The sequence below is a fragment of the Solanum dulcamara genome, chromosome 5 (assembly GCF_947179165.1).
Source record: "Solanum dulcamara chromosome 5, daSolDulc1.2, whole genome shotgun sequence".
In the NCBI taxonomy this organism is placed as follows: domain Eukaryota; kingdom Viridiplantae; phylum Streptophyta; class Magnoliopsida; order Solanales; family Solanaceae; genus Solanum; species Solanum dulcamara.
The window spans coordinates 2,154,995-2,168,691 of record NC_077241.1 but is presented as its reverse complement, the minus strand read 5'-3'; the positions used below and the strand labels follow the sequence as shown (position 1 = coordinate 2,168,691).

The window sequence follows — 13,697 nt, the reverse complement described above, 5'->3', positions numbered from 1 at the left end:
TGTTGAAGTATAGTGTTGAAAGTTTGTCATCAAATTTGGAAACCAATTGATGGACAGACAATCTGCAGTACCGCTTTCCTAGTCTAGCGATGAAAATGTCGATTATTTTCTTGAACATGTCATCTCCTTGGATGAGGGGTTGTTCCACAAACTCAACTAGAGGCATCCCCTGCATTGCGAAAATAAAAGGCAGCTCGAGTAAATGCGAAGTCGGATAAAGCTGCAGACTTTAAGTCTAACTCAACCCCAATAAAAGTTATCTCATGTGATGACAATTGTCCAAAAATATATAAGGAAACTGTTATCAAACTGTATTGAAAAATATTAAACAGTAACAATAACTTCTGAAAGTAATAAAAGACAGATTTTGGACTGAAACTGAAAATAATAACAGTATATGAAAAATTATTGTAAGAACAAAATCGAGCCCACTGAATACACAATGTGTCCTTAAGAAAATTATTCCCCTCAACATACCAGAGGTTTTGGAATCTTTCCTCCCAGGATAGAACGATTTACTCACCAAAATGGAGGTACTGCAAATTCAGGTGACTGCGAACCACTTGAAGGCTGTATATCACACGATTTTTAGGAAGTGCAGAAAGAAGAAGAAGAAGATGTTATTTCAAAAAATTCGTATGGAATATTCTGAGGATTAAAATATATATATATAGCCTGTTTGCACCTTTTTTAAGAAAAGGCACTTGTTGGGAAAAGGTTTTTCTGTTGAGAAAAGGTTTGCAACTTTTGGGACAAGGCAACCTTTCAAAAAATCCGTTGAAAAAAACGGAGGGAAATATTTTTTAAATTAATCCGAGAAAGAAACGGGTCGGGTCACGGACTGGGTCACGGATCAAAATTTTTCACTTAATTAATTAACTAAATAAATAATATTAATTAATTAAAATTGACAAAATCTGAATCCGTAGCCGTAGCCGAGTGAGCGAGCGACGAAGACGGCGCGAGGGGAGACCCTCTTCTTGACCCTTTTAGCAACATGAAGGAGTGCTTCTACTTTTAAGTATGAGACTTTTCCTTTTCACCACCTATGTGGGACCAAAGCTTATTTAATAAAGCAAGAGAGAACAGATCATTTTTCCCTCCACTTCTTTTCCCCTTAATTTCCCATTCAAACTATCAATTAAACCCAACAATCCCCCACATGAATGGGGAATGTCTACAAGATAAAGGAATGCACGGATAAGTGTGTGATATACAAGCGAAGATTAATTGCATCTGGATAAGTAGGTTTCCCTTTGAACTTTCCATAGTGAACTTATATAGGATATACTCGATCAATCGGTAGATGCGATATCTTTGAACCGTCGAACTTTGTTGTATAACTAAACAACATAAGTCACACAGTTAACCCTCAACCATCTATGGTTCTCACGGTTGTGTTCGTTTCAGCCATGAACACCGCCTGGTTTCGTGAATGCATAGAGAATGGGCCTTTACCGTCATTCCCCTTGAAGCGGCTTATACTTTACACTCACATAGGTGATTTCTAAACGTGTAATCCTATAGATACACTATCTAGTCATTTTCTGCCAGACTTAGATAATCATTAAAAAACTTTAATGCTTTATTAACTCATTAAAAAGCCTTAAGGTTTTATCCTTATTTCTGAACATTGTCATCATCATGAGTGTAACACCCCGGATTTTTTTTCCGCCAAAACTCGAGCCGTTCTTCTTGTATGTGTAGGATCGAACTCGATGACTTGTAATTTCATATATGAGTTAGGATCAATTCCTAAGTATTCGAAGTGTATTAGATATGTTTTAGGATCATAAGGGATCCCTAAAACCAAGCCAAGTCCAAATAATTCGTCTCGGCTAAGTTTTCGAATGAGTTAGTATAAGAGTCAACTTCCAACAACCATATATCTCTTAATATAACGAACTGGTAGCTCATGCCTTATCAAATTAAAGGTCTTTGAGTCTTCTTTCCAACTCCACCAAGATTGCATTTTTTGGAGTTCGGAGTCAAAAGTTATGACCATTTTACGATGGACTATCACTGCAGGAATTTCAGGCCTGGACTATCACTGCAGGAATTTTAGGCCTGGCGCTCCAGTGGCGCCCGGCGCCACTATAACGCCAGAAAATAGCCTCAGTAGTTTGGCCCTTGTCGCGACGCGCCACTAAAGCACTTGCAGGGTTTTTAAGCCTTTAGGCTTGGCGCGGTGCGCCACTATAGCGCCAACAGGGTTTTAAGCTATTTTTCCAGATTTTGATGAAGGGCAATTTGGACATTTTTTCTAAACATATATACACAACTTGGCTACGTTTTGGGATGATATTTTCAGTCTTTTGCCTCTCCAAAACCCTAAACTTCATCCCCTCTTCTCTTCCAAATCCTCTCCAACAAAATCCTCTCAAAAGCTCAAGGATTCAAGATCTTCAAGTCATGTCTTTGATTTTCGATGAGATGTTCTTCATTTTCAGGTATGTAAGGCTAACCTAAAATATGGATTGAGTTCTTCCATATGCCCCATAGATGTGTTGGATGAAAATTGTGAAAGACTTGAACTTTCTATGAATGTTTTCTTGGATTTTTCCTAAACCCTAGAATATTATTAATATGTGTTAATGATGTTCTTGAGTTGAGTTTGTTGAAATTATGGATTCATGTCTTCATCCACATAAAACCAAGATGAGATTTCTTTTTGGTCATAATTTGTCTTGAGGTTGAGATAGATGATTTTTGTGTATATGTATTGATTGGAATTAAAAGAATGAATTGGGATAGCTATGAATGTGAATGGCACAAAAAGAAACGAAACATTGATAGAGCTAGAATGTCATTTTTGTTTCTATAAATGGAATATAGAATTAAATAAAAATTTTGGAGAAAGAGGTTTGATGATGATGTGAATTATGATGTTTGATGATGATGTGAATGAAGAGGTTATGTTGATGATGACGTTTTGATATGAAATGGATTGGAGTCCAATGTGACTACATGATATGTGATTTGCATAATTTGATTTGATTGGAGTCATATGAGTATAAATGATTGTTTGAGAAGGAGATTTAAATAAATGATTTGTGAACATTTTTGCATAAACTATTTATACACTATTTTGAGTTTAAAGAATGATTATTTTCATCTTTGATTTAGAAAGAGTTTAAGAATGATTTGAGTTTGAAAAGTCTCTTAATTATTATTTTGAGTATGAGTATTTGGAGTATAAACGAGTTGACAATTTTTACATTAAAACATCTATTTTGAGATTGAGTTGAGTAGTTAAAAACTATGTTTTAAATGCATTCATTGAGTTGAGATTGTATCAATTTTAAAGAGAAGAGTTTGATGGTTTGAGATGAGTTGATTTGAAAGAAGGTCCAATGAGGCCAGAGTTGATTGAGTTTTGAAAAGAGTCCAATGAGACTAAATGAGTTGATTTGAAAATAAGTCCTAAGAGACTAAATGAGTATTTTGAGTATTTTACTCACTTGATAGATATGAGCATATTGAGTCTTGGGAGAAGTATTGAGCACTGAATTGGGTAAGAGTATAGTCCATACTCGAATCCCATGAACTACGTAGCCAACGTAGGAAGGGATTGGACCGTTAAAGTCGGATGTTTCCCATTTCATTGTCTTGAAATGATAGGACTTGATTGATTGATGGATCCATGATTGGTTGATTCGTTCATACCCTGGCAAAGTATGAATGGATGTGGCAACAACGTCGGCTTGTTGCACATCACTGGCTCATAGGTGATGTTTGTCGGTTAGAGAAACTCCCAAATTGAGTGGATTGTGCATGATATGATTGGTTTGATTGAGATTGTTGATGATTGAGTTGGATTGTATAACATTACTAAATTTTAATTTGCATATTTATTGAGTTGAGTCCTTTGACTTGATTGTTGAGTTGATTGTTGAGTTGATTGTATATGATTGGATTGGATTAGATGATATGTGATTGGATTGTACATGATTTGATTGGATTGGATTAGATTAGATGATATGTGATTGGATTGTACATGATTGGATTGTATCTGATGAAATATGATTGGATTGGATCGGATTGTATATGATTGGATTGCACCGATTGTATATGATTGGATTGGATTGGGTCGAATTGTATATGATTGGATTGGATCGGATTGTATATGATTGGATTGCACCGATTGTATATGATTGGATTGGATCGGATGGTATATGATTGGATTGGATCGGATTGTATATGATTGGATTAGATAGAATGATTCGGTTGAATTGTATTATATATGATTGGATTGGATTGGATGGTATGTGATTAAATTGAATTAGATTGTATCTGATTGGATTGGATTGTATATAAGTAGTCTCTGTCTAAACCGTATTCCTACTTTAGACTTATGACACCTTGATTGAGTATCTCTTATCTTTATGACTTGAGATATTTGAACCGGTATTGTTTCATTCTGCCATATTACATACTCGTACATTCCACGTACTGACGTCCATTTGGACCTGCATCATTTCATGATGCAAAGACAGGTTTAAGAGATCATCAATAGGCGCACTTAAGTTATTCTTACGTCAAGTTAGTCTTTTCATTCTGATTTGAGGTAGCCATGAACCTGTCATTGGCACCAATTAGATAGTAGTGATAGAGACTTCATAGACTAGATAGTGATGGGTCGATTGAGTATTTTAAATTTCTTGAATTATTCTTGTCAAACTATTTTAATGACATAGATTGGAGATCGATTTGTTAGCCCATGGCCTTTCTTCATTGAGTTAGATTTGTGATTTGAGTTGCCCACTAAATTATTTTCTTATTTTTAAGCCTTCCGTTGATTGATTGAATGATTGGATATGTGATTGGATCAAGTGGTTCTCTTGGGGACCAGCAATGGTCTTCGAGTGTCGGTCACGTCTAGGGTACCCTCCCCGGGCGTGACATCTTGTGCCACGTTGCTCCTGTGTCCATGATCCAGACATCAGTGAAACATTTTCTGCCTTCATTATTTGATATTGCCTCACTACATAAAATATCTCCATCATCCGAGGTACATGCAACATTTCCTTGAGCATTTAATGGCTTAGGGTATTCACTCTTCTTTTTGAACCGACAATCTTTCTTGAAGTGCCCTTTCTTGCCACAGTTGTAGCACGTAATATTCTTTTTACTTCTTGATTGAGATCTACCATGATTGTGACTCCCACTGGGTCCACGTTCCGCTGGTCTTCCTCTCACCATCATCAAAGCTTCAGTTTGCTGCGAACTTGCTTGTTGTCTTCCTTATTTTTGCGCTGATTTTCTTCTTCCAAGACAGCGGCTGCAATTTCATCGAAAACTAGACTGTCTGTATTGTTCGTCAGGTTGATGATGAGTTGATCATACGAGTCAGGCAGACTTTGAAGTAGAAGCTCCGCACGTTCAGTCCCCTTTATTTTGCAACCCATTATTGTAAGTTGCGAAAACAGAGTATTCAAAGTATTGATGTGTTTAGTAAACGACATGGACTCTGCCATTCGAAGAGTATACAATCTTCTTTTTAAGAAGATTTTATTATGCAAAGACTTGGCCTCATACAATCCCATAAGAGTATCCCATATTTCCTTCGCCGTCCGTTTTTCAGCCACACTAGACAACACTTGATCAGCTAGTGTCAAGTGTAGATCAGCAACTGCGTTGCTGTCTATGTCATTCCACTTGCTGTCATCAGTAAAATCTGTGGGCCTGCCTTCAATTGCAGCTAAGCAATTGTCCTTTCTCAATATCGCTTTTATTTTCATTTTCCACAATGAGAAATTAGTCCCATTGAATTTCTCAACGTCAAACTTTGTTGTACTCGACATTGTTATTTGCTTCACACCCTTCTAGATCATTTCTGAATATTTTTGCGAACAATCGTGACAAACTGTACCGTCACCGAAATTTACTATTCACGTGAATAGTACTTTTCACAGAATTTACTATTCACGAATAGTACCTTCACATAAAACAGACAGAATAACCGAGGACTTTGATACCACTGTTGGGAGGAGGAAGCACCACAACTAAAGTTTGATATGATAATAAATAATGAAAATAAATTGGACACGAGAATTTTACGTGGAAACCCCTCAAACAGATAGAGGGGAAAAACCACAGGGTAGAAGAATTTTATTATTCACGTATGGGAGTACACTACTCTCAAATACAAGGAGAAAACAACAATTAACACTCTTTTCTTGTAATAGGAACAACTCACTAAAGAGGACATTCAAGACTAAAATATTTATCCTGGTGTATAACTCTCTTTGTATTCTTACTCTCTCTTTTTTGGGATGATTTAAATGAGGGCAAGAGGCCCTCTATTTATAGAAATCATTTTGTCAAAAAAGGAATGCCATTTATCTGCCTACTTTTGTTTTTCTACGCGCAGCATTTGTAGGCAGCATCCTTTGTTGACTCTTTCATTTATGCATTTGTTGACAGCAGCACAGCAGCCTTTGTTGACTCTTTCATTTATGCATTTTGTTGACAGCAGCGCAGCAGCCTTTGTTGACTCTTTCAAGTGCATGTATTCTAAGATTGAAAATACTGTCTGTTTCTCATCAAAAATTGAAAATCTAAGGAAGGAAATGGAGAAGCTAACAGAGTTTAAAGATGATATCAAAGAGAAGGTGGAAGTAACCGAGAGAGAATGATATAAACCAAACCACATGTTATTGAATGGATCCAAGATGTTCATGAGCTGGAGAATGAATGGGAACTATGCAAGAAAGCATTGCAGTGGCTAAGACGCTTGCATATAAATGATGTCCAAAATGCAGCCTTCGCTTGGAAGTCTCCACTCAATTAGAAGGAACATTCGGGATCAACTTTACTGGCTTAAAGAGGTCGGAAAAAACTTTGGATCCAACTTAGTGGTAGAAAATTACCAGATGAAAAAAGTTGAGTTCATCCCGGGACCATCAATAGAAGGCCAATCAGTAGCAACAAAAAATCTCAACAAAATACTAAAACTGTTAGAGAAGATGATGAGGTAATGTTGGAATTAATCCAAGATTTAATTCTAAATATTTTTGGATTTGGTAGTTGCTAATTTTATTAGTTCCTGTCGAATTAAACTTTATTGTCAAAAGTAGATTGTTTTCTATTATAAATATGGGTGCTAGTGCTACTACCTCTTTCCTTAAGGAGGTTAAGTGAAGATTAAGTTAACAATTTGAGAACAAGAGATTATGACTGAATGATCAAAGCCTTCCACGTCCTTCTTTCTCTAATTTTCTAAATTTCTTCTATATGACCGTTGTTGCATCTTTTCACTTGTGGGTAAATTATTTTTTTCATATTTGAATCCTTTCAGGTATGCATCATCGGTGTGTTAGGTTTGGGAGGAGTTGGGAAAACGACATTGGTGAAGAATCTAAACAATGAGCTCCTAAAGACCGTTGCGTCAAGCTCCAAACTGTCTTTTGGTGTTGTGGTATGGGTTAATGTGCCCAAACAAATAGGCATAAGAAATTTTCAAGCACAAATTGCCAGCAGATTAAACCTAAGGGTAGATAACGAGGGAAGTGTAGAAAGCATTACCAGCAAAATCTATGAAAGGCTCAAGCAAGAAAAGAGTTTCCTTCTCATACTATATGATGTTTGGGAAGCTATACATTTGGATGATGTAGGTGTGCCCCAACCTGAAGATCCCGCAAGAAGCAAGGTGTTAGGCGATTTTGCCAGTTTTTCGTGTGTGTTAGCCCACGAATTTTTTAGGTGCCGGGTGTCTCTGTTCGACTGCTTTCTTTTGTGCTTTTAGTTACTGACTTACTTCTGCCTTGAATAGCTGTTTACATTGTTTAAGTTGAATTACTGTTTGCATAAAATTGAAATTTGCTACTTCATTTTTCATCCTCATCTGCTTTTCTTTCTTGAAAAGATATGTTAGTCTCGGATCTTTTCAACTTTTTGTGTCAAACAATTTGTTAGTTTAATGCCATTTCTAATCTGAACTTCATTTAGGACAATTCCATTCTATAGATTCTCCCTCAAATTCTTAGATGGAGAATTGAAAGGACTATTGAAGTAAGAATGTTTTTGTACTTGCTGCAGGTGTTTGGGAAAGAAATTGGTTCTATCAACCAAAAGTTAAACAGGCACTCACATTTATTGCATGAAGAAGCTGCTCGTTTATCTGAAATATTAAGAACCATACATGAAGAAATATCCCACCACAAGCAGCACTCAAATTCATTGAAGACAGATCTGATGCGGTTAGAATCTATTCAAAAGGAGAAAGATGCAGAATTGCTTATGGTGCAAAGATACAATGCTATGCTTTATGAAGCTTGTACCACTTTGGTCATGGAAATTGAAAGCAGAAAATCCCAATTGGTTGGAAGCAGCTTAGCTTCTGGAGCTCCCAAAATCAATTCTGTGTATCAAAGTTTAGCAGAAGGAAATGATTTGGCTGAGACGACTGACCGGTTTTCTGAGGAACGTATTAGGTCAGTAATAGAGAGATTATTCATGGCTGTGAAAGATATTATGAGTGTGCAAAATGATATCGCTGAATTTGGTCAAAAGGATATGAAAGGTGCTATATCAAATCTGCAGAAAGAACTTCAGGAGAAAGATGTTCAGAGAGAGAAAATATGTGCAGAACTTGTTAGTCAGATTAAGGAAGCTGAATCTATTTCAAAGAGTTATTCACAAGAGCTTCAGATAGCAAAATCTCAGATGGATGATTTGCACAGGAAGGTGAAACTGATGGAGGAGGAACGAGATTCTCTGACACACAGGATAAAAGAACTGCAAGATCAGGAATCTAACTTCGCTGACTTACAGTTAAGAATTAAATCACTTGAAGACATGCTAGCGGCAAAGGAACAAGGTGATTTTATTGAAGTTTTGAACTTGAATCTTTTCATTGTTATCAGCTTTTATCTGAACTCTAACTTAGTAGAAGTTACATTTTGTATTATAACAATAGAAAACGAGGCACTGATGGAAGCACTTGAGGAGGAGGAGGCCCAAATGGAAGACATGACAAACAAAATTGAGGAAATAGAGAGAGTCCTGCTTCAAAAAAATAAAGATACGGAGAACCTTGAAGTGTCCCGTGGAAAGACTATGAAGAAGCTTTCTGTTACAGTTAGCAAATTTGATGAACTTCATCAACTATCTGAAAGCCTTCTGTCCGAGGTTGAGAATCTTCAGTCGCAATTACAAGAGCGAGATACAGAGATTTCTTTCTTGAGGCAAGAAGTTACTAGATGCACTAATAATGCAATAGCTTCTGCTCAGATGAGTAGCAAAAGAGATAGTGATGAAATCCATGACTTTTTGACATGGGTAGACAAGATGATTTCTCGAGTCCAGGCTCATGATATGGATTATGATGATGCAAAAGTTAACCAGATTCATGAATGTAAAGAAATGTTAGAGAAACAGGTGGTGGCTGTGATATCTGAGCTGGAGGATCTGCATTCACTGGCACAGACAAGAGATTTGATGTTGAAAGTAGAGAAAGATAAAGTAGAACAGCTGGTGAGGAAAGAAGAATTTCTTGAGAACTCTTTACGTGACAAGGAATCTCAATTAGCCATGCTTCGAGGTGCTAGTGACATGGGGCAACTAGCAAGTTCTTCATCAGAGATTATAGAGATAGAGCCAGTGGTATGTCGTTTCATTTATTTAGTTCTATTCATTAAATTTTGTTTGTTGTTTCCATCATGCTGCCTCGACTGCTTTATCATTGATAATATTACATATCCACCAATTAAAAGTGTAACATATTTCAATTTCAAATAAATAAATAAAGTTTAGCATATTAAGATATTTATTTGCTTTCTGCATATTTTTGTTTTCTAAATTTTGTTTTCTTAATTGCTGATCCACTTTTGCCATTTAGTACAACAACAACATCATACCCAGTGTAGTCCCACTAAGTGGGGTCTAGGGAAGGTAGAGTGTATTCAGACCTTACCCCTACCTTAGAGGTAGAAAGACGGTTTCCGATACCCTCGGCTTAAGGAAAAATAGTTCAAAGCAATCCCAAAAAGGATTAACGGAAGTAAAAGAAACAAGATATAATAATAAAAACAACTGATAGCAACAAAACAAAAGCTATAACAAAACAATACGATAATCATGGTACAAAAAACAACAGGTAGTAACAAAAATCAAAGGCAAAGAAATTACAAGAGCAATACTACGACTACTAATATGAATGGACTCTGCCAATGATCCTTCATAATAACTAAACAGACTACTATAATCCACCTTAGTTGGAAGAACATGTGAAGGATGTACAATAATAAATGAATATCTGAGGACACATAGAGTCTGCTCATCATTCTGTTCAAAGTATATGTACTTTGTGCCAATGTCTGCTAAAGTTTGAGTTCTGAAGAACACTAGAACCACCTCCTACTTAAAAGAAAAATAGAATCACCAAGCTATAGACCTGTAGTAAGACTAAGAGTGTACTTGATATAGAAAACCTAGTTTGAATTGGAATATGACAATTACATGCTATGGATTTGCACTGAAAGCTCTTTGTATCTTATCTCTGAAATATCTTCAGTATTTCGTTTCTAAGCCTCATGTTCCTGGGGCTATACTTCTTGGCATTACTTTCTTCTGATTTTCAATGCAGGCCAACAAAAGGGTAGTGCCTGGAACTGTTGCATCTCAAGTTCGCAGTCTGCGAAAAACTAATAATGACCAAGTAGCTGTTGCTATAGATGTGGATCCTGATAGTGGGAAAGTAGATGATGAAGATGATGATAAGGGTAATGACTTCCTATTGCTAGTTTATTTTGAAGCTTTCTGATTGTTAAGCATGTTTACTGAATTCTTTTTCTTGTTTTTGGGTCATATATTGTGAGTAGAGTCCAATATTTATAATAATGTCAAATGGTTTGAGATTGAGCTTCCTTTCACTTTGATTGTGAATGTGGCTTTGTTAGGGATGTAACATAGTGCATGAAAGTCTTCAAACATCATAAATCTGATAACATTTTTTTCCTCTTGTATAACCTCGATAGTTTCAACGATAAAAAAAATAACCTCGATAGTTTCACTTCTTTTTTCTAACCTTGTGGTGTTTCATGCCTTGTCAGGTTTGTCTTTTTTTTCCTTTTTTGTTTTTGATTTATACTCTATTCTTGCTGGGTGGTAGATTGTGTTTTCTTGATGATATATAATCTTAGAAAGACATGATTTTAAGAGAACACTCCAATGGTTGGTTAGGAAATATGAAGGTCCTTTCTTCCCCCTTTGATTTGCTTTCTCTTCTGGGTGGTAGGGTACAGGGTGTAGGAAGAGGAAGGGTATTTGATCTTTAACATCTGTATATGAGGTCATATTTTGAGCTGGGTATGCAGTTGTGGAGCTTTCTGTTAGTGACATGTTTTGTGTCTTGGTTACATTCATTTATGCAGTCTTCTTGTCTTCTCCTCCTTATGGTTTGTTTGGTATTCACATCTTTGAACTGCTGATAACACCTTTCTTTCCTCTCAGCTCATGGTTTCAAGTCAATGACGACATCAAGAATCATCCCACGGTTTACAAGACCCATAACCGACATGATAGATGGTCTATGGTAGACAAATTTCATCTCTTGCTTTTATTTTTCAATGCTTCTGAAATGTTGTTAACTAACTAAAGCAATATTGTGTTTGAACACTACTAGGGTATCCTGTGATCGGACACTAATGCGGCAGCCTGTTCTACGGCTTAGTGTGATCATCTATTGGGTTGTGTTGCATGCTCTTCTTGCGACATTTGTAGTTTGAGAGCAGAATAGGTCAGATCTTTTTTCTCATCTCCCCTCCTTTTGTTCTCTGCTGTACTTTGATCCAAGTACCGAGTTTTCTTTACATATTTCTTCTTGCTGTATGTGGAGAATTAAGTTACCTAAATGAATTTATGATAAGATCCTAATTTTTTTTATCTGTGATAAGCCAGTATTGGCATATTTTATGTTAACACTGGTGTTGACACGACAAGGTCATGGGTGTTGGGTATTGTTTCAAATGTGGTTGAATGATTAACTTCCAGTTCGGGCAGTTTGGAATCCTCCACGCATGTGGCTCTTCAATTATTCAAGAAACGTATCAGTAGCAGACATAAGTTGGGCTGACTTTAGCACCAGCGAAAAACCTTATCAGGGGAAAAAAAGAAGAAGAAAAAGTACAGACAACAAACAAACAAGGCCAACTTGGTACACGTATTACAAGTCTGATGATCAACGCTTGATCATTTTAGCAGTGTTCAATAAATATTTATTGATCCCATCAATAGCAAGTGTTTAAATGAACATTGAGAATTTTTTTGCCCTGCTAATAGAAGTTAGATGAAATAGAAAGTGTCATCGAAGTTTATGTTGTAGGAGAAACCTACCAAAGTGAAAGCCAAGTTTTATAATATGCTTTGTGATATAAACTGTATGCAGTTTGACCGAGGTCATTAGATGTAAGAAATAGACTGGGGAATTTTGAGTTTTTGTTTTCCTTTTTCTAAAATCAATAAGACTATAAGGTGGCTGGTTCCATTTAAAGAAAATAGAAGGAAGTATTAACTGGGATTTCACTGGGTATGTTGTTGTAGAAGAAAACTAAAGGGGGACTAGGTAGAAGCCTCTACAAAAAATACAAATGGCGAGTTTAAGGGTGTACCTCTAAATCTCTGTGCTTGTAATTTGTATTAACTAAGGAATATATTACTGTCGGAGTTGGACTTGATTATTTTACAAATTTGATACAATTCCTTCATAATTGTAAGAGAATGGATTTTAGGAATCTTGGAATCCCTTGTTTAATTATTCTCTTCCTCATACACATGAAGTTTCAACACTTCACAGGTCTTAATTTCTTATTCAGTGATGAAATACAGTTTTGCTGATTGTCTCCATATTCTGCAGGTCCGTTGTCTGATTTTCTCACTGTGATTAGTTGTGGAGTCACGGGCAAGATAGTGCATGGCTGTCTTCACAATTTTCTGTAAATCATCCAAGTTAGTTTTGACCAGATTGTGGTTGATCACTTCATTATTTTGCTCAACCAAGGAATTCGTGATTTGTTCTGTTTTTTTTCGTGAATCACGTTCTTGGTTGTACTCATATAGGAAAATCCATAGTACTGTAATTCTGTAATTCAAATAAGATATTTCATAGCAGTAGCGGGGGCACATGGTGGGAAATTAGTTTACTGAGATCACAGTCAAAAGATGTATAAATTTTTTAGTACCATTTGTTAAAGACTTTCTTAATAAGATATGTGTAAGTGGTTCTTGTACTACCACATTGCTTTTTGTCTATTAATTTTGCCTTATACACCTATATTGTGATGGAAATGTGAAATTATATGGTGAATGTACTTTTTTTCTTGTGGTTATATGTAATGACCCTAAAGGTCATTTTTGGCATTTTCGATAAATTATCGTTTTACCCCTCTCGTTAGTTTCTCCGAGTCACTTTTGTTTGGGTTTGAAAGTTAGTTTTTGAAAATTTTGTGAAAAGTTGAGGTTTTGCTTGAGAAATAGGTTTTAAAGGCTTAATTTGTCAAATTTTGAGTTTCGGAGTCATTTGGAATTTCGAGTCTTGGATCAGATTTGGAGTTAAAACGTGGAATTTAGGTTTGAAGTTGGAAATTGAGTTAAAGTTTGATCTAAGTTTGACTTTAGTCAACATTTGTGGTTCGGGTGCTCAGGTTGGATTTCTGACAGTTCCAATGGTTTCAAGAGGTGATTTTAACGCTAAAAAT

The 13,697-nt window shown here is 36.1% G+C and overlaps 1 protein-coding gene across 1 annotated transcript; it reads left to right on the top strand.

Moving 5' to 3' along the window:
* The first annotated feature begins 6,410 nt into the window (after positions 1-6,410).
* Positions 6,411-13,176, top strand: LOC129889727 (trans-Golgi network-localized SYP41-interacting protein 1-like). The gene is made up of 8 exons (XM_055965136.1): positions 6,411-6,620; positions 7,301-7,420; positions 8,041-8,821; positions 8,921-9,606; positions 10,589-10,724; positions 11,455-11,536; positions 11,627-11,740; positions 12,857-13,176. The coding sequence occupies exons 1-7, from the start codon at positions 6,411-6,413 to the stop codon at positions 11,727-11,729; spliced, it is 2,118 nt and encodes a 705-aa protein (XP_055821111.1). The 3' UTR covers positions 11,730-11,740; positions 12,857-13,176.
* Positions 13,177-13,697: the final 521 nt, after the last annotated feature.

Excerpts from the sequence above, each read along its gene's own strand:
- LOC129889727 (XM_055965136.1), top strand. The coding sequence starts at position 6,411 with ATGCATTTGTTGACAGCAGCACAGCAGCCTTTGTTGACTCTTTCATTT. Across the intron at positions 8,822-8,920 it reads GCTAGCGGCAAAGGAACAAG|AAAACGAGGCACTGATGGAA; the intron begins GTGATTTTATTG and ends TTATAACAATAG. Across the intron at positions 9,607-10,588 it reads TTATAGAGATAGAGCCAGTG|GCCAACAAAAGGGTAGTGCC; the intron begins GTATGTCGTTTC and ends TTTTCAATGCAG.